General features: G+C 43.0%; 4 protein-coding genes across 6 annotated transcripts in view; 1 reads left to right on the top strand and 3 right to left on the bottom strand.

Annotated features, from left to right (window-relative positions):
- Positions 1 to 370: 370 nt before the first annotated feature.
- On the bottom strand, positions 371 to 1,879 carry LOC124005846 (protein S100-A1-like). Its single transcript, XM_046315468.1, has 3 exons — positions 1,731 to 1,879; positions 754 to 913; positions 371 to 579 (listed from the first exon to the last, which is right to left on the bottom strand). The coding sequence occupies exons 2-3, from the start codon at positions 892 to 894 to the stop codon at positions 415 to 417; spliced, it is 306 nt and encodes a 101-aa protein (XP_046171424.1). The 5' UTR covers positions 895 to 913; positions 1,731 to 1,879; the 3' UTR covers positions 371 to 414.
- Positions 1,880 to 11,213: 9,334 nt separating this feature from the next.
- LOC124005320 (keratinocyte-associated protein 2-like) lies at positions 11,214 to 15,699 on the bottom strand. The gene is made up of 5 exons (XM_046314454.1): positions 15,554 to 15,699; positions 14,868 to 15,022; positions 13,330 to 13,393; positions 13,095 to 13,161; positions 11,214 to 12,144 (listed from the first exon to the last, which is right to left on the bottom strand). Exons 1-5 carry the CDS (start codon positions 15,555 to 15,557, stop codon positions 12,024 to 12,026), a joined length of 411 nt encoding a protein of 136 aa, XP_046170410.1. The 5' UTR covers positions 15,558 to 15,699; the 3' UTR covers positions 11,214 to 12,023.
- Positions 15,700 to 15,804: 105 nt separating this feature from the next.
- On the bottom strand, positions 15,805 to 18,640 carry LOC124005319 (transmembrane protein 107-like). 2 transcript variants are annotated; one of them, XM_046314452.1, is made up of 6 exons: positions 18,378 to 18,640; positions 18,002 to 18,118; positions 17,723 to 17,790; positions 17,498 to 17,598; positions 16,935 to 17,031; positions 15,805 to 16,557 (listed from the first exon to the last, which is right to left on the bottom strand). In XM_046314452.1, exons 2-6 carry the CDS (start codon positions 18,086 to 18,088, stop codon positions 16,488 to 16,490), a joined length of 423 nt encoding a protein of 140 aa, XP_046170408.1. In that variant the 5' UTR covers positions 18,089 to 18,118; positions 18,378 to 18,640; the 3' UTR covers positions 15,805 to 16,487. The 2 variants fall into 2 exon arrangements, with proteins under 2 accessions (XP_046170408.1, XP_046170409.1); XM_046314453.1 differs by lacking the exon at positions 16,935 to 17,031 and adding an exon at positions 16,753 to 16,849.
- Positions 18,641 to 19,346: 706 nt separating this feature from the next.
- Positions 19,347 to 23,504, top strand: part of LOC124005316 (tripartite motif-containing protein 46-like) — a 71,759-nt gene continuing 67,601 nt past the window's right edge. For both annotated transcript variants that reach the window (XM_046314451.1, XM_046314450.1), the window contains exon 1: positions 19,347 to 19,657. In XM_046314451.1, coding sequence (XP_046170407.1) covers positions 19,598 to 19,657 — 60 coding nt within the window. In that variant the 5' untranslated portion in view covers positions 19,347 to 19,597. The remainder of the gene's footprint in view (positions 19,658 to 23,504) is intronic.

Raw genomic sequence — 23,504 nt, 5'->3', positions numbered from 1 at the left:
TGTAAGAAAGCCTTAACTTTAGGGTATTTACTTTAAGTACATTTACCCATGTATTTTCCACAGCACAATAGGTTAACAAATTACATTGAAACAACGTTGATTTAATCCGTTTGTAGTTATAGTAGTTTTAGCATAGGGACTAGAAAGGCTTTGCACTAAGGTTTACTAAGAAGTTGTGTCAATACTGAACTAAGAAGAAGTGACTGGCACTGTTTATTCTGTCTTACACTTACGGGACAAATACAACTGACAGACACATGTGACAAACAGAGATACAGAGTGGAAAAGCCAGTGTTTATTCACAACAGTAAGACTTAGTTATAAAATTACTTATTTGATATAGAAAAGCAAAATGACATATAGAAAAGCATCCATTTCTGCTTCTCTTCCTCTTTCTCCTTGTCCTGTCCTCCTTCACTTCTTGGCAGAAGCCTTCATGGTGTGGAGCTGGTAGATCTGTTCACAGGCGATGGAGAGGCCCACCACCAGGGAGACAAACTCCTCAAAGTTTACCTTCCCATCACCATTCTGGTCCAGATCCTTCATGATCTTGTCTATAGTGGCTGGGTCCTTCTGGGACTGAGAGGGAAGGAGAGATGGAAAGAATGAGTAAGAGAGCGAGAGGGGGGGTTAGATTGACTTTGGATACTCTTTAATAAAGTGAGAGAGGGATCAGAATGAGAGGGAAAGAGCGTGAGATGAGCGACAGAGAGAAGGTGTAAGGGACATAAAAGAGAGAGATGCCTGTGTTACCTTCAGGAAGCTGGCCAGTTCTGTCTGCATCAGCTCTTTGAGCTCCTTCTTGCTCAGTGTGTTGCCGTCACCATCCTTTTCAGAATAGCGATGGAACACCATGATCAGGGACTCCATGGAACGCTCCAACTCAGACGGCATGGCTGCAGAGAAGGATACACTGAGGAGGGGAGAGAGATTATGTCATTTAGGGTGGGTGTACTACTCTAGTCCTTGTATCTAAGTACACTTACACATTGGAGATCCTGCAACAGCCAGGCTGCTGGTTCAAACCCAACTCAGGCCAGTTCCATTAAATCACTACTTCATATCTCTATTAGACATATAATATAGCCTACCCCCACAATTAGTCTTTAATGCAAACAAACAATGCACTTTTAGAGAGGATAGGAGTTGGCCTTCTTTGGCTCTGTAATCACATTCCTTGGCTGCTGTAAAGTTGTCCCTCCCCCTTATCACACATTCCCTCTGCTGTCGACCCCTCTTTCTTTTAGTGCCTCCCCCCTTTCTTTTGGGAACAGCCAGCATATCTAGCGGTGTAGACTGCCCTTTAACCTCTGGTTTTGCAACAGTTCAGTGTAAAGAAATCAGGCTGATGATAATTGGTGAGTAATGCCTATAAAAATGACATGAACCGGCAGAGAAAAACGTTTGTAGAGTTTTTCAGAGTTCTAAAACAAAAACATTATAGCCTACAAATGAAACATGAAAAGGTTTAGGTATAGATAGACTACATTATGTCAATCAGTAAATAGTATGGCCCATCAAACTGCATACCAAACCATATAATAGCTGATTTTTTAATCAAAGCAAGCAAAGACTGTTTGCCATTGACGAGACAGATCATTAGCTAGGCACACTATATAAAACCCGAAACAGTTAATAAAGTTGCTTGAGACCTGTTTATTACAGTAGATAACCTACTCCGTTAAACGATGGACGCTACTGTATAGAATAAGCGAAAAACGGTTACTTACCGAACTGAATGCTGCTGGAGAACAGGATGGGGAAGTATCAAACTGCGCAAGAGCTACGAGAATTTAAAGCGAGCAGGCAACGCCCCTCTGATTGTGTGTTTTAGCCTGTGTATCCAAGAGACGATGTCTGAGAGCCTGGTCTCAGAGCATTTCGTATTATTCTTTATGTAAATTAGAGGCACTCAATGTTGTATATGTTACGTTTCGTACGGTATGTATTAAATTGTCGCAGTCATCCCATTTCGTATAATATGTTACGAATTATAATTCGTATAATATGTTTCGAATTTGCAAAATGTACAATATGACAAGCATTTTGCTACATCCACAATAACACCAGTTAAATATACTGAAAAATATATATAAATGCAATATGCAACAATTTCAAAGATTTTACTGAGTTATAGTTCATATAAGGAAATAAGGAAATCAGTCAATCTTAATATATTCATGGTTTTCACATGACTGGGCGGGGGTGCAGCCATGGGTGGGCAGCCAAGCCCAGCCAACCCCCCCCCCTCAGTAATAAAGATGTAAACAAATTTGTGCACAGAATTTGAGAGAAATAACATTTTTGTGAGTATGGAGTTTGGGTTAAGTTTAGGAGTTTAGTTTAGGAGTTGGGTTAAGTAGTTGCAAAGTAGCAAGTAGGTGAAGTTGCTAATTAGCTAAAATGTTAAAGTTGTCTATGATGAGATTCAAACCAAAACCTTTAATTTGAGATAAGGCTAGATGTCATCTTTCAGTTATCTCAACTTAAACATGATGAAATAACACAGATGGAGAGAGGGGTGACAAGAATGCACACTAGTATGTTTGTCTTGTTCTATGGATGAAGAGGTTGAGATGAAGTTAGAATAGAATGTAGTTCTATTCAGTTACATCTTTACACATTTAGATCAGTTGGAGCATCAATGGCTTTGAGACTGTCCTGAATGTGTGCGTTTAACTAGCACAAGCAGATACAAATAAAAAGCAACACAATCTCCAAAATTCAAATTGGTAAACTGCTATGCACTATGCACTATGCACTATGCACTATGCACACCACAGGAGGCTGCTGATGGAAAGATGGCTCATAATAATGGCCGGAATGGTGCCAATGGAAACCATGTGTTTGATGCGATTTCACCGATTCCGCTCCAGCCATTATCACAAGCCCGTCCTTCCCAATTAAGGTAACACCAAACTCCTTTGATGCACACTTATCAGGAGTTGGCTGTATATTGGTCATGTTTGGCACCATCAGTTTAATACATCACAGTAGTCCTCCTGACCAGAAGAAGAAACCTTGGCGTGAGTAAAAGGCAAAGCATGTGTTCTTCTGACACATATGTGATATTCCAAGCTGATGTTCTATTGCTTCCCCAGCATCAGAACAGCACAGCCAGTCACTGATAGTCATGAGAATCAACTCTCCCTCTTTTGGGTCTTGTGTTACATAGTGTCATGTCTTTGGCTATGCCGGATTAAGTGATATGACATGCTATTCTATAAAATAATTTCTCCGTAATTACTATTAGTAACCTGGTTGAGCTAATCATGTAAATATAATTAACTAGAGAGTCGGGCACCACGAAATATTTATAGAGCTGTTATCTTCCGAATAAACTCTTAAAGACCTAGTAATATTTTACATCAATAGCAGTCAATATCTATTGTCATCTCAATTCAGTCTCATCTGAAAGTTGTAATTTTTTTTATCTGCACGAACCCTGGACGAACAAAACTGTGTTTAATTATTTATTTACTAAATACCTAACTAATCACACAGATTTACACATACACAATTAATCATAACTTGATTACAAATTGCGTCATAAAGGAAAACGTCCCTGGTGAGAGGAACAGATATGACAGCTTGTTACTACACGAAGGAAAAGGGTTGGGTTTGTGTGAAAGAGCGGGAAAACTGAGGGACACAGGAAGAAGCTGGGCTATCGTAAATACAGTATCTTATGCATTCTAAATTACCGCCCATTTAGAAAAGGAAAATGCAATAAATATTTACTCTGAGCTGCGCTTCAGTAGGTTGGTGGTAGATGGACGGCCGTGTTGCCAAACCGAGTCCTCTGTCCTTTGAAGAATGTCTCTGGTGGTCACTTGGATAAGTTGTAGTAAGGTCGTTGTGTGGTAGATGGGATACTATGTCTGTTCCTTCCTAACCCTCGTTTGCAGCTGCGGTCGCTAACTTAACGGCTAGGAGGTGTCACTTCTGTCGTGAATAAGAGTTCAAAGTTCATACCATTCGCAACCAAAGCTCACGCTGACATTGGCTTCGTTCTGTAGTTATTATCTGAACCATTCTGACATAGGACCGTCGTCCTACATTCCCGGAACAGGAAGTTATGTTGTCATCAAGGGCTTATATAGGAAGGGAGAGGAGGGCGTGTTTGAAAAGTTTTATAGCCCATGTCCCTTCACAGGGCGGGCCACTGATTGAGCAGAGCCCTAACTTATGAAAATCCAAATCTCTCATTTTAGAAACTAAAATCACATTTCATCCCATCACAAATAATTTCAAATTCAAACATTTAAATTGAACAACAGTTCCATGTGAATCCGATAACTCTGATGTGTAGACTTTCCACTGTAGAGTTTATGTCATCTTATCATTGATGAGAATGTCTCAGATGACAACCGAACTGACATCATATTCATTAAGTACCACCGCATATGTTCAATTGTTCGGAATACCAGAATATAGTTAATTTCCCCCACCTACTGATGTTCCCCGAATCTCTATGTTAACCAAGGGTTTTGCAAATGTAACCTCAGTAGGGTAGAGAGAGGAAAAGGGGGGGAAGAGGTATTTATGACTGTTATAAACCTACCCCCTAGGCCAACGTCATGACAATAGTATAATTAACCTCTTTCTATATACATATATTATTTACGTCTTCTACTTTCTTTCATTCTGCATATAAACAATATATGTTTTATTGTCACATACACCAGATAGGTGCAGTGAAATGTATTGTTTTACAGGGTCAGCGATAGTAGTACCCCGCCCCTGGAGCAAATTAGGGTTAAGTGCCTTGCTCAAGGGCACACCGTCAAATTGTCTGTGGAACTTTCCATGTGTCTGTGGTTGGAGGGTGGGTCTGCTGGTTCTCTCTGGATCTCTCCATGTGTCTGTGGTAGGAGGGTGGGTCTGCTGGTTCTCTCTGCATCTCTCCATGTACCTGCAGTTGGAGGGTTGGGTCTGAGGGTCACAGCTCTGGTGGCTGTCACTCTTGCCAGAGAAGCCAGGGGGCCACATCATCTCTCTCCTCCCCCTACTCTCTCACCATGGCTGGGCTGGAGTAGCAGCTGAAGGGGACATCTCCTTTTTCCTGCTCCACCTAGGTCGGCTGCTTCTCTCTCTGGAGAGAGAGTGACAGCCACCAGAGCTGTGACCCTCAGACCCAACCCTCCAACCCTCCAGCTTCTCTCTCCCTTAGCCTTCTAAGGGGCCTACATGTTCAGCTCCCACCAGTCCAACACCAGGTAAGACTGGATGTTCTTCAGCTCCAGGCAGTCTTTGACAGGCTAGTCCCTTATTGGTCCACAGAGGACATGCCGTCTTCAGGGATCTCACCACACTTGAAGGCCCAGGTGAACTCTTCTTCTTGTTCACATTGTGGACAACTGAGGGCAGCCATCTTGGGCAAAGCTGAATATTTTCTATGTTGTCAAAGGAAGACAGACTTGTATGTAACATGAGCCTACCAGACGAGCTAAATGACTTGTATGCTCGCTTCGAGGCAAGCAACACTGAAGCATGCATGAGAGCACCAGCTGTTCCAGACAACTGTGTGATCACAATCTCCGTAGCAGATGTAAGACCTTTAAACAGGTCAACATTCACAAGGTCACAGGGCCAGAAGGATTACCAGGACGTGTACCCCCGAGCATTCGCTGACCAACTGGCAAGTGTGTGGCGAAATCTGCTCGGAGCCTTCACCGTGCGCTGCCACTTTAAGAGGGCATGAGCAGTAAGGAATGAGGAAATAAAGAGAGCTCGTTCAGCTCTTTGGGGAGGAGCTCTTGGGTGGCGCGACAGTTTGATTGTGTGTGCTGCAGAAGTTTTGTTTGTTTTCAGCGTTTGTAGTTTATAAAGTATTTAACTCAATCATCGGTGTGATCGCTTTAGATCGTGGTTATTTTTGTTTAGGACCGCGCCCGTTATGGATTGCATGGATTAGTAGCAACATTGTTGCGAAGCTTTAACAAACAAACCAACAAACCATCGGACAGTCAGACACCGGCAGGCCTGAAGACCACAGCTAAGATTGATCTTTTTCTCTCTCTTTCTCTTCGCTCTCATTCCAGTGCTTTACCCTGCAACAGACTCTCTATTTGTTAAATGCACTGCCCATTGAAGTTCATTAGAGCTGGACTATTATTTCCCTGCCAGAAGTATTTGGACGGACATTTTAGTAGGTTACTTGCAAGTTGTATATTATGTGAACTGTATTGAGGTGGGTGTACTAATGACATGTGGCCGAGAAGACTTTGGACATTTTTAAGGCCTTTGTTGTGTCGATGAACACCCCCCACATTCATACCCTCTGCACTCATCCACTAGAAAATAATACAGATTATTGCAAATCCTCTGTTGATGACTGGGTTCGTTCTTGTATGAAGTTGCTGTTGAATTGCTCTGCCATTATTAGTATTAGTATTATTGTATGGGGTATTTGTGTTTGGGTTACCCCTGTGCTGTGATGTGGGTTTTATATGGTGTGTATTATTTTTTCTCTCCACTGGCTATCTGGTAAACAGGCTACACTCTAGGCAGTCTCTTCTGCTGATGTGTGTGGGTCTGGTAGTGGTACTCTCTCTATTCTACTCTTTTCCTTTCGGCAGGGTTAATACCTGCCTGGCGCCCGAACAAAATCTTTCTTTACCCCTCTCTTAATAAATACCGCTACAAGTGTCTTCACTGACATTTTTAACCTCTCCCTGCCAACATGTTTCAAGAAGACCATCATGTGCCCAAGAACACCAAGGTAACCTGCCTAAATGACTACCTGTAGCCTGTAGCCATGAAGTGCTTTGAAAGGCTGGCATGGCTCACATCAACACCATTATTCCAGAAACCCTAGACCCACTCCAATTTGCATACAGATCCACAGATGACGCAATCTCAATCACACTCCACACTGCCCTTTTCCACCTGGACAAAAGGAACACCTACTTGAAAATGCTATTTATTGACTACAGCTCAGCATTCAACACCATTGTGCCCTCAAAGCTCATCACTAAGATAAGGACCCTGGGACAAAACACCTCACTCTGCAACTGGATACTGGACTTCCGTCCATTACTCCGGTGCTGCCGGAATCGCCCTTCACTCCGGAGCTGCCGGAATCGCCCGTCACTCCGGCATATCCGGAGTCTCCCGTCTGTCCGGCGCTGCCGGAATCTCCCGTCCATTCGGGACCCGTTGCTAGGTACCCCAATCCGGGGTCGGTGGCGAGGGTCGCCACTCCTAAGGTGCCACATAAGTGAGCCGAGACTATGGTGGAGTGGGTTCCACGTCCCGCTCCAGAGCCGCCACCGCGGTAAATATAGGTTCAGGTTTTGCGGCACAGAGCGTGAGTTAGGGTGGGCATTCTATGTTGTTTTTCTATGTTTTTTTTCTGTTATATTTCTATGTGTTTGGCCTAGTATGGTTCTCAATCAGAGGCAGGTGTCAGTCGTTGTCTCTGATTGGGAGCCATATTTAGGTAGCCTGTTTTCTATTGTGTTTTGTGGGTGGTTGTATCCCGTGTTAGTGTTTTCACCATACGGGACTGTTTCGGTTGTTTGTAATTTTGTTATTTTGTTCAGTGTTGATTTATTAAATATATCATTATGGATACTTACCACGCTGCACATTGGTCTGATCCTTGCTACTCCTCTAAAGAAGAGGAATTCCGTTACACATTGTATTTACTCAAAGCTTTTTTGTTTCTTTACTTTTCCCTGTTAATTATTTTCTTTAAAGATGTTGGCACCAAATAACTATACATTTATGACACTTAACATTAGGGGTACTAAATGCCCAGTCACTTAACATTAGGGGTACTAAATGCCCAGTCACTTAACATTAGGGGTACTAAATGCCCAGTCACTTAACATTAGGGGTACTAAATGCCCAGTCACTTAACATTAGGGGTACTAAATGCCCAGTCACTTAACATTAGGGGTACTAAATGCCCAGTCACTTAACATTAGGAGTACTAAATGCCCAGTCACGTAACATTAGGGGTATTTGTAGTAGTTTTTATCTCCGCTTTATAGGTCGTCAGGGTGGTAAATTCCAATCGCTTTGAGTCAAATTTTTATAGAGTTGAGTCGTCAAATGTTACACTGTTCATTTTCCAGATCTCTGATTTCATTCTCCAACTAATTTACTTGAGCCTTATACATCTTACGAGCACCTGAACTAAAGGACATGATTTGACCCCTCAGATATGCAAGGAGAACTTCCCATAAAATGAGGTATTCAGAAATGTTACAAATGTGGGATTATTGAGTAAGTATGTACCAAACCTCCATCTTCTTGGGGGTGGCTGTGCTCTACTGACTGGCACTGAAGCCATCAGGGCAGAATGATCTGATATAATATAATAATATAATATATGCCATTTAGCATTAGGGGTACTAAATGCCCAGTCACTTAACATTAGGGGTACTAAATGCCCAGTCACTTAACATTAGGGGTACTAAATGCCCAGTCACTTAACATTAGGGGTACTAAATGCCCAGTCACTTAACATTAGGGGTACTAAATGCCCAGTCACTTAACATTAGGGGTACTAAATGCCCAGTCACTTAACATTAGGGGTACTAAATGCCCAGTCACTTAACATTAGGGGTACTAAATGCCCAGTCAAGCGCAAACACATTCTGAATAATCTAAAGCAGCATAAGGTTGATATAGCTCTTCTTCAGGAGACACACCTGACTGACTCCGAGCATGATAAACTGAAGAGAGCGTGGGTGGGTCAAGTGTACTATTCATCTTTCACCTCTCGGGCAAGAGGGGTGGCCATACTCATTAATAAGCATTGCCCCTTTTAGATACAATCTCAGATTAAAGACAAAGGGGGTAGGTTTGTGATCATTCAAGGTTTCATTAACAATGAGCCCATTACCATTGTGAATGTGTATGGGCCTAACCATGATGATCCTACATTTTACCAAGACATCTTTTTGAAGTTAACATGCACATCATCAGAGATTTTAATGGCAGGGGATTTTAACTTGGTACTGGACCCTTCCAGTGACAGATCTTCCTCTAATAGTATCAGTCTCACACAGGCAGATAAATGTTAAAAGCAGAAACAAACAGACATTTCACTCCGAGCATTAGTTAATATAATAATAATAATAATATATGCCATTTAGCAGACGCTTTTATCCAAAGCGACTTACAGTCATGTGTGCATACATTCACGTATGGGTGGTCCCGGGGATCGAACCCACTACCCTGGCGTTACAAGCGCCATGCTCTACCAACTGAGCTACACAGGACCACAAGTTGACATCCTGAAAGACTATGGAACCTTTTCAGGATATAAAATAAACCCATCGAAGAGTATATTTATGCCTTTTAACAGGGCAGCTATGCAGAACCCAATCTTAGACCAGACGTTTTCTGGGAAACCACAGAAAATGACATATCTTGGATTGCAAATTCCCTCTGAAATTATTAAGACATATCAACTGTGTGGTCCTTCTGTAGCTCAGTTGGTAGAGCATGGCACTTGTAACGCCAGGGTAGTGGGTTCGATCCCCGGGACCACCCATACGTAGAATGTATGCACACATGACTGTAAGTCGCTTTGGATAAAAGCATCTGCTAAATGCCATATATTATTATTATATATTAACTGAACTATACTCCACTTCTCAAAAAGGTTGGGGAAGAATTGGATAGATGGCGGGATTTACCAATTTCTCTTATTGGGCGGGTCAAATTCTTGTACCTTTTTCAAACCCTGCCCTTTCCTATTTCCAAAGTTTTTTTCAAACAACTTAATAGGAAGGTTTCTTCATTTCTCTGGAAAGGGAAACCCCCCAGAGTGAAACTCACAACTTTATGCGAACCACACTCAGAATGAGGACTCACTCTACCTGACTTCCAGTTGTATTACTGGGCATCTCAGTTAAAGGCTGTGTGGGTATGGCACAATACAACAAGTTCACCCGCTAGGAGACAGATCGAGGAGGAGTGTCTGACGCCTGCTACATTGGCATCTATACCTTATATTAGCCCACCTAAAGCTTTGCTAGGTCTCATAAACAACCCTTTCATTAAAAACACTTTACATCTATGGATTGAAGTCTGTAAACAAACAGAAGGGCTTATATCTATATATGAACAAACACCTTTCTATATTAACCCCATTTTACCCAAAGCCCTGAGAGATGGTATTACATTTTCTTGGTTCAACAAAGGAATGAAAACATTTGGTAATCTCTATAGAGAAGATGAACTACTATCCTTTCAACAACTGGCAGTTCATATTCAGTTACCTCAAAATCATTTCCTCAAGTACCTACAGGTTAGGCATTACATTGCCACTCAGCAGGGAGGTAGGATTCAGCCCATGAGTAAACCTAAAACTGATCAAATATGGCTGGAAAGGAAAGGGATTTTTTTCTTTTTTCTAAAAGCCTTAAAAATGTTGTCCAGCTGTTTGCGGATTCTAGAAATACGCTGTGAATATTTTAAGAGACACTGTAATACATGAGCTACTTTATGAGCAGTGTCCTTTCTGGTGGAAGTTCACATTTCAGAGGCTTGGTTTTCTGGGATATACAGTACCAGTCTAAAGTCTGGACACCTACTCATTCCAGGGTTTTTATTTGTACTATTTTCTACATTGTAGAATAATAGTGTAACATCAAAACTATGAAATAACATATGGAATCATGTAGTAACCAAAGCTGTCATCAAGGCAAAGGGTGGCTACTTTGAATTATCAATATTTTCATATTTTGATTTGTTTAACACTTTTTTGGTTACTACATGATTCCATGTGTTATTTCATAGTTTTGATGTCTTCACTATTTAGAAAATAGCAGGAAAAAAAAAAAACTTAAATTAGGTGTCCAAACTTTTGACTGATATATTTGGGTAAATCTTGTTAGGAGTAGAACGGTCAGTCAGAGTTCATAATGTAACCATTATTTGGACGCTTATGATTTTTTGACCTACATTCCACATTGATCATCAGATCTTCATCAGACCCATTTCCAAAAACTAAGTTGTTTGTACTTTCAAATAATATTCCTTTCATCAAAAATCCATTGTGTACACTGGTGTGCTACAACTTTGAGTTAAAGCATCTTAGTACATGGCTGCTCTGTAAAAGGGATGTCAGATGTGTGTGTACCTGGAGCATGGATAAGGGGAACTTTGCCCATAGCAGCACTGAAGCGACAGTGCTTACCTTGACTTGTCGGTTTCAAGAAGCTTAAACCAAGAAAATCTAGAGACAGACACTATTTTCAATGGGTTTTAATTACAAATTCATTAACAACAAAGTTTTTATACCAAAACAAAAAGGACGTCAATCAAAAATATGGATCTGTAGACAAGCATTTTGAAACAAGTGCTGAGTACATGGGGATGATGTAGGGAATGTAGATACATAATTCTGGCTAGATCCCAAACTGCTTCCTTTCCTCTACCCCACTCATGACTGCTGAGAACAGTGTATGGATGGGCTGGGTAGGTCTCAGGCTAACTATACTGCTGTGAACAGTGTATGGATGGGCTGGGTAGGTCTCAGGCTAACTATACTGCTGAGAACAATGTATGGATGGGCTGGGTAGGTCTCAGGCTAACTATACTGCTGAGAACAATGTATGGATGGGCTGGGTAGGTCTCAGGTTATCTATACTGCTGAGAACAGTGTATGGATGGGCTGGGTAGGTCTCAGGTTATCTATACTGCTGAGAACAGTGTATCGATGGGCTGGGTAGGTCTCAGGCTAACTATACTGCTGAGAACAGTGTATGGATGGGCTGGGTAGGTCTCAGGCTAACTATACTGCTGAGAACAGTGTATGGATGGGCTGGGTAGGTCTCAGGCTAACTATACTGCTGAGAGGTGTCCAGTCCTTGGAGATCAGTGATCATAGAGTTAAGAAGTCAAGGAAAATATCTAAGAATGCTGGTTGGCACGACCTAGAAAAAGGAAACTGGGGTACACTGTCATCGGCTAACCTACACCATTTCTCCCTTGCCTGGTTAGCCGTTGTAGTGGATGCTGATTGGATGACGGTATGAAAGTTTGATCTAATTAGTGACTTAGTTCTTTTTCTTGCCCTTGCTGGCAGCCTTGGCTGGCATTACCGTGGGAACAGCTGCCTGGTACAGAGCAGCAGACACTTTGTTGATGTAGTAGAGGGCGAACAGAGAAAATATCAGACTGGAGAGAGAACAAAATGAAACAGTCAGCACAGCAACAGCACGATATGGTTTGAGAAAAAAAAACTTAAACTTCACCAAGTTCATTGATAATAGTAGTACTGTTATCATCATCACTACTATTCCTTTTTTCCTAAAGATTTTATTTGATCAACAATACAAAACATAAACAAGCAAACGACGACATCATACAAACACCAACTACATCACTCCTGCCCAGACCCACCAGCCCTCACCCCCTTATCTCCAGCGCCCGCATCACTTTCTGCCACATGGCCTCAAACAGCACAAATGTGTTTCTCTCCGTCACCTGGGCACTTTCAATTTTTAGATGTAAAGCATTTGACCCTTCCATTGCGTGAACGACAGATGATTGGTTGATTTCCAGTTGAAGTATATGTTTTTTAAGATGTAATGATTGATGAGAAAAGTGTTGTCCTACCCATCGGGTATCTCACTGCACCCTCATATGCCATGTCTTTAAATATGCAGACAGACTCATTAAAAGCTCATTTACATTGTAATACTTCTCAGCCATCTTTCCAACTCCAGCCATAACTTTTGGATCTTATAACATTTCCAGAAGGTTATGAATTATTGAGTCTTTAGTAGTTTTACACTTTAGACATCTCTGCTGTTGTCCTGTAGAATTTGTGAATTTTGTCTCTTGTATAATACATTCAATACATGAATGTATACTGGTTTAAGCATACATTTTTGTAAACTGTAATGTCGTCAGTTATGATCCAACATTACTTCCATCTTGTGCCAATATCAGTTCTTTTTAAATCTTGGTTCCAATAGTTTCTATTTTTTTCCTAAGAGATGTGCAGTTGGATAGGCTCTCTGCTATTCCATAAGTCCTTCATGTCATCACGGAGTTCAGTTGTTAAGAGAGTTTCTGTGTGTGGTGCACCTGGGTTTGTCAGTAGTCTGAGAGTTCATACTTACCATGTGGTGACACACACACGGTGCACCAGCCCAGAGGCAAACAGAGAGAGGCACAGGCACACCAGGACTGGTGGACAGGAGAGAAATGAACACCCGTTAAAACAGGACCGAGTGGGTGCTGATCCGCTATACTATTCAGATGCACCCATACTCATGACAAGAGGCTCAGTGAATGTGTGTGAAACACAGGAAATAGATTCTGTGCATCACTCTGTAGTTGTGAAGACAGACTTACTCTCTGGGAAGATCTTGACCTGGAATCCCTTGCCGAAGATGAGGTTTTCCAGGTTACTGAAGGCCTGGTTGGAGAAAGGGTTAAGGAGGGAAACACACAGTGGGAGAAGAGACATTTGAAATTGCTTCCAATACTCTACTCAGCAAACTGGATGCAGTTTATCACAGTGCCATCCTATTTGTTACTAAAGCACCTTATACCACCCACCACTGCGACCTGTATGCTCTAGCCGGCTGGCCCTCGGTACATATTCGTCGCCAGACCCACTGGCTCCAGGTCATCTACAAGTCCATGCTAGGTAAAGTTCCGCCTTATCTCAGTTCACTGGTCACGATGGCAACACCCACCCGTAGCACGCGCTCCAGCAGGTGTATCTCACTGATCATCCCTAAAGCCAACACCTCATTTGGCTGCCTTTCCTTCCAGTACTCTGCTGCCTGTGACTGGAACGAATTGCAAAAATCGTTGAAGTTGGAGACTTTTATCTCCCTCACCAACTTTAAACATCTGCTATCTGAGCAGCTAACCAATCGCTGCAGCTGTACATAGTCCATCGGTAAATAGCCCACCCAATTTACCTACCTCATCCCCATACTGTTTTTATTTATTTACTTTTCTGCTCTTACTTTTCTGCTCTTTTGCACGGCAGTATCTCTACCTGCACATGACCATCTGATCATTTATCACTCCAGTGTTCATCTGTTAAATTGTAATTATTCATCTCCTCATGGCTTTTGCACACAATGTATATAGACTCTTTTTTTCTACTGTGTTATTGACTTGTTTATTGTTTACTCCATGTGTAACTCTGTTGTCTGTTCACACTGCTATGCTTTAACTTGGCCAGGTCGCAGTTGTAAATGAGATAGTTCTAAACTAGCCTACCTGGTTAAATAAAGGTGAAATAAAATAAACACTTAATGTGGTGGTTTTATTGGACCTTTAGATGTTCAGTGATCCTTACTGTATTTATTTATCCCCATATGGTATTTATTTATCTTGCTCCTTTGCACCCCAGTATCTCTACTTGCACATGAATCACTCCAGTGTTTAATTGGTATATTGTAATTAGCTCACCATCATGGCCTATTTATTGCCTTACCTTCCTTCTCACCTCATTTGAACACACTGTATACTTTTTTTCTACTGTAATATTGACTATGTTTGTTTATTCCCTGTGTAACTGTGTGTTGTTGTTTGTGTCGAACTGCTTTGCTTTAGTCTTGACCAGGTTGCACTTGTAAATGAGAACTTGTTCTCAACTAGCCTACCTGGATAAATAAAGGTGAAATAAATGTATAAAAAAATCCTGCCACTGTGACTCACATTGCTGCATGTGGACTATAGAACCAACCAAATGACTGTCTGCTTCCATCACTTGGGAACTCAAGGAAGCACAGAACATAAACAAAGACTTTAGCTGTCTGGCTTTACAAACAGCTTACTATGACAAGTTTACAACCCTATCTGAGGTCTACATAGATTGCATTGTATGCAGTGCTGCTATGTTGTGGTGTGTTTTGGTGTAAGGAGGATACTGTGAGGGAGCAGATAAAGAGGACAGAGCCCAGGAAGCCTCCCAGGATGGTGTGCAACTCTGTAGAACCCAGCTGTCTGCTGAACATCTGCATCCCAGCAAACACCAACACAGAGAACAGACTGGACAGAACCAGGGATGTGCCTGTGTTCACCGCTAGAGGGAGGGGAGAGGCAGATTACACATAGATGATTGTTCTACTACGGTCACAAACTAAGGGACTGCAGCTGGACTGAAGAGGCCCGATTCTAACATAATAATATCAACAGTTGGGTTTATATTTCATCTTTGAGTGACAGAAACATAAAATAACTAGCCTATACGAAACATTCCACGGTATCCTAACAGCAATCTTTACGCCACGTCAGTGTACACTCTGGAAAGATTCCGTGTGGAAACACCCTCTCTCGAATAATGAAAATACCTTAAACTAGGTAGCTACAAGAAAGCTGTATCATACATTTTGACAACACAGCCGTTAAACTGAAGAAATGTACATTGTTGGCAAGTGTATTATGCACAAAATAGTTACGTAACTAACAAAGTTAGCAATGAATGGCAAGTCTACCGTTACACAACTAGCTATCGTTAGCTAGATACCTTTACATTTTCTATCCCTCAATACTTATTTTCAACGCACAAACATAGATCAAAATTAAACAGTAACGTTAGCCTTGCAGAACTTACCCATGTTTTGATATTTAATCAATAATTACGTTTTTTGACACAGAAGATCATGCGTTTTCGATATCCTTTCAAAACACAGGCAGCTCCAGGAACAAACTCCGTTTCTGCTACCGGGAACCTATGAGAGGTGGCTCACGTAGGAGTCGAATGTGAAGTGCCAATCAGATTCTAGCAACGCAAAACGTACGTCAAGATTGACACACCCACTGCACACATTTTTCCAGGGTGTTTATGAAATAAATACTAGATTACGCAGGTAAAAATACTTTAATCGTCTTTTTTTGTGACATATCTGATGGTAGCTACACTCCTATATCAACACATTTTATATTCATTTAAAAAGCATATTAAAAGAAAGAAATGGTTTACAAGTGACTCTACAATGAAATGAAAAACAAACTGGGATAGCTTCAGCTTGATCAAACATATATTTTTTAGGTAAACGTTTTAGAAAGGTGGTACTAAAATCCTATGGTACACAGGACCATTTAGCACGGTGAAGAGAAAGATGGTTACTTGTGTCTATACATTCAGCGTAGCAATTAGGATCAATACGCTGGAGTTTAGAAATCATCCTCTCTGCCTTGGTACATACAGTAGCTCTGTTTCCATCTACAACATCCACAATCCTGAAACACAGACCACAGCTTAAAATAAATAAAATAATCTGACTATTGATGGATAAAGGTTGTGTCAAAGTCAGAAGGCCAGACTCGAACCTATGCTGTCACCGTATCGGATGCTGCAGCTTAGACCACCCACATCTTAACCAGCTCTGTAGTCTTTATCACTACAATCACCATCCAGCATCACTAACATCAACTAGGTCTCCTTGACACTATTGAACAGTCACAATGTGTCACTTGGACAGCTGTGCTGGGAAGGATGGACACTACATTCCAGACTGAACATTGATGTGAAACACTGCTCTCGGTTATAGTGGCTTCTTCTTCAGTCCGAACACTGCGATGAAGAGTAGGATCTCCACAAATGCAGGGAGAACACTACGGGAGATAGAGAGGGTGGCAGCATTATAAGCAAAGCATCAACCTGCACGAGGTAAAAATGACCCAAATAACTCCAGGACACACACACAATGTCTGTCTGTCTGTCTGTCTGTCTGTCTGTCTGTCTGTCTGTCTGTCTGTCTGTCTGTCTGTCTGTCTGTCTGTCTGTCTGTCTGTCTGTCACACACAAACCTGCAGAAGGCAAAAATAACCCAGTATGTCCAACACTCCCATCTCTGGAAGACAAAAAAAGACAGGGAGACGGACGCGCTGCAGTGGACAGCCAACGCTGGAGGAGACGTCAGTCAGGGAAACAAAACCTCTGAGGAGAAGCACACACACACACGCGCACACACACACACACAGACACTAACCTGCAGAAAGCAAGGATCCACCAGTATATTTCACATGGCCATTGTTCAAACAGAAAGAACAGCAGAGCCACAGAGGCACTGACATGGGCTGCAGTCGCTAGTATGTGGATGGAGAGATGGATGCATGGATGGTGTATGGGGAGGGAGTCCTGAGTCAGGGAATCTTAACCAAACCAATAAAAAGAATGCTTCCTCAACCTTATATCCATGTCCATATTAACGTCCCCCTGCTGATCTGAAAGAAGAGTATAACTTCCTGCATATCGCTTACATCTATCAATTCCCTCCCATGTTCTTCACTATTCCTAGAGAGTCACACTGTGCAGGCTTTCATTCTTGCCCAGCACCAACACTCAGTTATTCAACAAAACATCAAGACCTTGAGTAGCCTCCTTGTTGATGTGACTGGCCACACAAAATTAGTACTGTGCAAGAACGAAGGCAAAATGTAGTTCGCCAGGACTAGGACTGACTAGGACTGACCACTGCTGTGCTATGCATTATGTGTACTTCGGTAATGTACAGGGTTTTGTAGACGAGTTTTGAGAACATGTAAAGGATACAGAGGAGGCCCTGGGTGCAGTTGAACATAGACACACCAGAGAAGAAGCCAGCCAGCTCTATAGCAAACAGACCCATGGTGACTGACAACGCTACCACCAACCTAGAAGAGAGAGAGTGAGAGTGTTTAAGACAAGTGATTTATCAAAACCTACAGCAATTATTTTTTGGATAGACTGTGTGTGTGTGTAGGGTTAGGAGTCCTGTCCTGGGTGAAAGATGCTTACTTGGTGTCCTCCTTGTCGTATTGGTCCTGTGTGAAATCCAAAGGCAGGCAAGCTTCAACATTGTTCTCCTGTGGGCCAATGAGTACGATTACTTCAGAGATAGATCTACGCAGTATCACTAGATTACGAGCACGGTTGAAACACAATATATTATAGAAGAGCATGTTGATGTTGTCGTGAACAACAACTGGTGTCTTCTAGATGCCAGATACAGACATGAGACATGTCACACACAGAGGATATGGTTTGTCCAGAACCTTGCCAGTACTCAGAACATACCCGTGACCAGAAAATGGTGATGACGATGACGAGGTGAGCAGTGAGAGTCAGGAATCGAGCCGGGACCAGGCTGCTGACTGCAGACATTGCCCCAGCAAAGATGTGCCTTTATGGGTACTATGGTACATAGAATAAAGAGGCGGAATAGGCAAAAGTTGACAAGTAACGTTAATGTTAATATTGCCAATAGAAACAACAAAATCCGTGTGTTGACTTGAGCCTGCTATAATACAATATAGGCTGTAAATGTTAGCTAGACTAGTAACGGTAACGTTAAGACTACTCAAATTAATGTGAACAGCACTTTATATACAATGTGTAGACTAAGTAACGTTACTATTAGCAAATGTATGAGTTAATTTATCAGCACACTCACCTTGATAGTGCTAACTTACTAATGTATGTCCCAATACAGGACATACGACGTTGTTCAACTCGTTAGTCAGTATTTGGAGCCAAAAACTAGCCACATTTGATGATGTATTTACCATGAATTGAAACAACTGTGTCTAGGACTAGAAACAACAGACGCTGCAGGCATGGCTTAGCTCGTTGCTACAACTTAAATCTGGGGTGCATTCAAGAGCGTAGGGTTTCGTTAACGATTTAGGACGGAAACAGACCAGTTGAGGATGAGGAACGCTTCGTCGTGAACGTGTCATTCTCGTAGCGTTTTATAATCTCACGTCGCCATCTAGTGGCAATAATAAAATCAAAATGTATTGGTCACATAGACATATTCAGCAGATGTTATTGCGGGTGTAGCGAAATGCTTGTGTTCCTAGCTCCAACAGTGCAGTAGTTTCTAACAATTCGCAACAATAAACACAAATCTAAAAGTAAAAATAATTAAGAATTATATACATATTAGGATGAGCAATGTCGGAGTGGCGTTGACTAAAATACAGTAGGATAGAGTACAGTATATGAGATGAATAAAGCAGTATGTAAACATTATTAAAGTGAAACAATTGTCATGTAGGTATGGTCATATGCAATGTATGCATCAATATCAGTGTTCTGTTTTCTCCAGACATGATATGCAGTGGCAGTAAAATCATGTCATTCATTTTTGTGACAATTACATTTCAAACCAATTCTGCCCAAAATATTCATAATGATTGCGTGTATAGGCCTACACAGTGAGAAACACACGCACACGCACGCACACGCACGCACACGCACACACACACAGATAGAGAGAGAGAGAGAGAGAGAGAGAGAGAGAGAGAGAGAGAGAGAGAGAGAGAGAGAGAGAGAGAGAGAGAGAGAGAGAGAGAGAGCACTTGAAACTGTTTCACTCAGCAGAAATCACCACGCATGCTCTATCCTCCACTATTGAACATCATCTTATCAGCGCGAGCTCAGTGGAAAGGGACAGAAATCAACGCTGCGCACTCCAGACCATATACATCCGGTCAGACTAATATGTGATAGCCTATATCTAGGCTACATATGGTTGATTGACCAAGCTCTTAACATTTGCTTTATTCACCATAGGACAACATATTTGAGTATATTACTAGGCCTAGGCTACGATTGTGAATTTGACAGACCAGTCTACATTCGCATCAACACCGCGTTTTATTCTAAAGGATGGCTGAAGCAGAACTACAGGCGTTTACGTCTATGATGGACGCACTCGTTCAAATCAGCGTAAGTGTGGTGATGATTAATTAGACCTATTTGTTTACCATAAATGTGGAGACTGCAGCCTATTTTGTTATTCTGTAGGCCACCAGACCTAGGCTATAGAAAACATAAATGTGGTTTGGTTACCTGTATTTCAATTGGCCGTTCAGCGAGAAATTCCTCAGCTAAGCTATATATATAATGTTATTAATATTGCATAATGTTTTTAGTTAAACTATGTTTTCAGCACGCCACGTAGGCCAACCTACATAAGATATAGAGACCTTCACATCCGTCTTGGCATCAACATTTCATCATCCTTCAAACATAATTCTTAGGCTATATTTTTCTTCAATGTGAAATGGTCTGCTTTTGTTATTAGATTGACTAAACTTGAACCAGACATTCATTAATAAGTCTGAGCTATAAATTAGAAATGGGTGGCATTTGGCTCCAACACTTTGGCTTGACGCCAGCGGCTGGTCACTATCGGCTGGTTATTGACACACTTAGCTATGAGGTAAAAGGTGAAAGGAGGATTAAATGGATAGCCAATATATATATATCTATATATATGTTTGAAGCCTACCGGTCGAATGTGTACCCCAGCATGCACAGACAAAAACAAGGGGTCCGATGATATGATTTGCTATCTCGCAACACGGTGAGCAGGGAACAGATGATGTTTGTCGCCATAGAAACGGGATTCAGGGAGCGCCAGCACGCGGCGGCGGTTTTGGCTCTCGCGCATCATAGGTGCAGAACCCCCCCTGGGCGCAGAGAGGGCCCACTGACACCGACTATTCTGGCCGAGCCAGGGAAAATAAAAAACATTGATAGAGGAGAGAGAGAGGTGTAGTCATTCTTATCGAAGCCTAATCCATGTGAATGCTATTTTCCCGGTAGCCAGTAGCCTTGGCCCATCATGAATTTCCATAGCCAGCCGAGGGAAGGTGAATTCGGCTAGGACTTGCCCGGTAATATAGCCTATTTTGTGCGTTGAAATCCAATTTAACGTAATTCATTGTTCCCATAAAATGAATCTCTTCTCACCACCATGGTGGCTTGTATTAACTGAACTGAGGAGGGTTAGAATCAAGCAACTAGTCCTACAACAGAGCTATAGAGAGGGATCTATTACTCCTCTATACTGGGTTTACATCATGCTGTTGGCCAGACAGAGCTGGAATGAAGTGATTAGACTCATATTTAAGGAGACTGGCTGTAGCGCCTTAGTCAGCCCTGGCCTGGGTATTTATACACACACACGCCTGCTTTCTCCTTTCATGTGTCCAACATAAATTCTAAACCAAGAATGGTTCAATAATGTAAGACGCTGTTTCTATCTCCCTCTCTCTCATCTCATTCTCTCTCATTCTCTCTCTCTCCTCTATTTAGAGAAGTTAAGTTATTCCTCTGCCTCAATCTCACTCCTGTTTTCACTTCCCCCTCTTTCCCCTCACACCCTCTGCCCTGCTCACTCACCCTTTATTTGCTGCCCTGCTCCTCTAACTCCTCTCCCCGTCTCTCTACTATCTCCAACCCCTTATCCCCCCTCCCTGCTCCTCTAACTCCTCTCCCCGTCTCTCTACTATCTCCAACCCCTTATCCCCCCTCCCTGCTCCTCTAACTCCTCTCTCCGTCTCTCTACTATCTCCAACCCCTTATCCCCCTCTCCTCCTCCTCTAACTCCTCTCTCCGTCTCTCTACTATCTCCAACCCCTTATCCCCCTCCCTGCTCCTCTAACTCCTCTCTCCATCTCTTTACTATCTCCAACCCCTTATCCCCCTCCCTGCTCCTCTAACTCCTCTCTCCATCTCTTTACTATCTCCAACCCCTTATCCCCCTCCCTGCTCCTCTAACTCCTCTCTCCGTCTCTTTACTATCTCCAACCCCTTATCCCCCCTCCCTGCTCCTCTAACTCCTCTCTCCATCTCTTTACTATCTCCAACCCCTTATCCCCCTCCCTGCTCCTCTAACTCCTCTCTCCGTCTCTTTACTATCTCCAACCCCTTATCCCCCTCCCTGCTCCTCTAACTCCTCTCTCCATCTCTTTACTATCTCCAACCCCTTATCCCCCTCCCTGCTCCTCTAACTCCTCTCTCCGTCTCTTTACTATCTCCAACCCCTTATCCCTGCTCCTCTATCTTCTCTCTCCATCTCTCTACTATCTCCAACCCCTTATCCCCCCTCCCTGCTCCTCTAACTCCTCTCCCCGTCTCTTTACTATCTCCAACCCCTTATCCCCCTCCCTGCTCCTCTAACTCCTCTCTCCGTCTCTCTACTATCTCCAACCCCTTATCCCTGCTCCTCTATCTCCTCTCCCCGTCTCTTTACTATCTCCAACCCCTTATCCCCCTCCCTGCTCCTCTAACTCCTCTCTCCATCTCTTTACTATCTCCAACCCCTTATCCCCCCTCCCTGCTCCTCTAACTCCTCTCCCCGTCTCTCTACTATCTCCAACCCCTTATTCCCCCTCCCTGCTCCTCTAACTCCTCTCCCCGTCTCTTTACTATCTCCAAGCCCTTATCCCTGCTCCTCTAACTCCTCTCCCCATCTCTTTACTATCTCCAACCCCTTATCCCTGCTCCTCTAACACCTCTCCCTGTCTCTTTATTATCTCCAAACCCTTATCCCCCCTCCCTGCTCCTCTAACTCCTCTCCCCGTCTCTTTACTATCTCCAACCCCTTATTCCCCCTCCCTGCTCCTCTAACTCCTCTCTCCATCTCTTTACTATCTCCAACCCCTTATCCCCCTCCCTGCTCCTCTAACTCCTTTCCCCGTCTCTCTACTATCTCCAACCCCTTATTCCCCCTCCCTGCTCCTCTAACTCCTCTCCCCGTCTCTTTACTATCTCCAACCCCTTATCCCTGCTCCTCTAACACCTCTCCCTGTCTCTTTACTATCTCCAACCCCTTATCCCTGCTCCTCTAACTCCTCTCCCCGTCTCTTTACTATCTCCAACCCCTTATCCCCCCTCCCTGCTCCTCTAACTCCTCTCCCCATCTCTTTACTATCTCCAACCCCTTATCCCTGCTCCTCTAACACCTCTCCCTGTCTCTTTATTATCTCCAAACCCTTATCCCCCCTCCCTGCTCCTCTAACTCCTCTCCCCGTCTCTTTACTATCTCCAACCCCTTATCTCCCCTCCCTGCTCCTCTAACTCCTCTCCCCATCTCTTTACTATCTCCAACCCCTTATCCCCCCTCCCTGCTCCTCTAACTCCTCTCCCCATCACTTTACTATCTCCAACCCCTTATCCCTGCTCCTCTAACTCCTCTCTCCGTCTCTTTACTATCTCCAACCCCTTATCCCTGCTCCTCTATCTCCTCTCCCCGTCTCTTTACTATCTCCAACCCCTTATCTCCCCTCCCTGCTCCTCTAACTCCTCTCCCCATCACTTTACTATCTCCAACCCCTTATCCCCCTCCCTGCTCCTCTAACTCCTCTCTCCGTCTCTTTACTATCTCCAACCCCTTATCCCCCTCCCTGCTCCTCTAACTCCTCTCCCATCTCTTTACTATCTCCAACCCCTTATCCCCCTCCCTGCTCCTCTAACTCCTCTCCCCGTCTCTTTACTATCTCCAACCCCTTATCCCTGCTCCTCTAACACCTCTCCCTGTCTCTTTACTATCTCCAACCCCTTATCCCTGCTCCTCTAACTCCTCTCTCCCCTGTCTCTTTACTATCTCCAACCCCTTATCCCCCTCCCTGCTCCTCTAACTCCTCTCCCCATCTCTTTACTATCTCCAACCCCTTATCCCTGCTCCTCTAACACCTCTCCCTGTCTCTTTATTATCTCCAAACCCTTATATCCTCCCTGCTCCTCTAACTCCTCTCCCTGTCTCTTTACTATCTCCAACCCCTTA

Source organism: Oncorhynchus gorbuscha, linkage group LG19 (genome assembly GCF_021184085.1).
Source record: "Oncorhynchus gorbuscha isolate QuinsamMale2020 ecotype Even-year linkage group LG19, OgorEven_v1.0, whole genome shotgun sequence".
NCBI lineage: Eukaryota > Metazoa > Chordata > Actinopteri > Salmoniformes > Salmonidae > Oncorhynchus > Oncorhynchus gorbuscha.
This window is presented reverse-complemented; position numbering and strand designations above follow the sequence as displayed.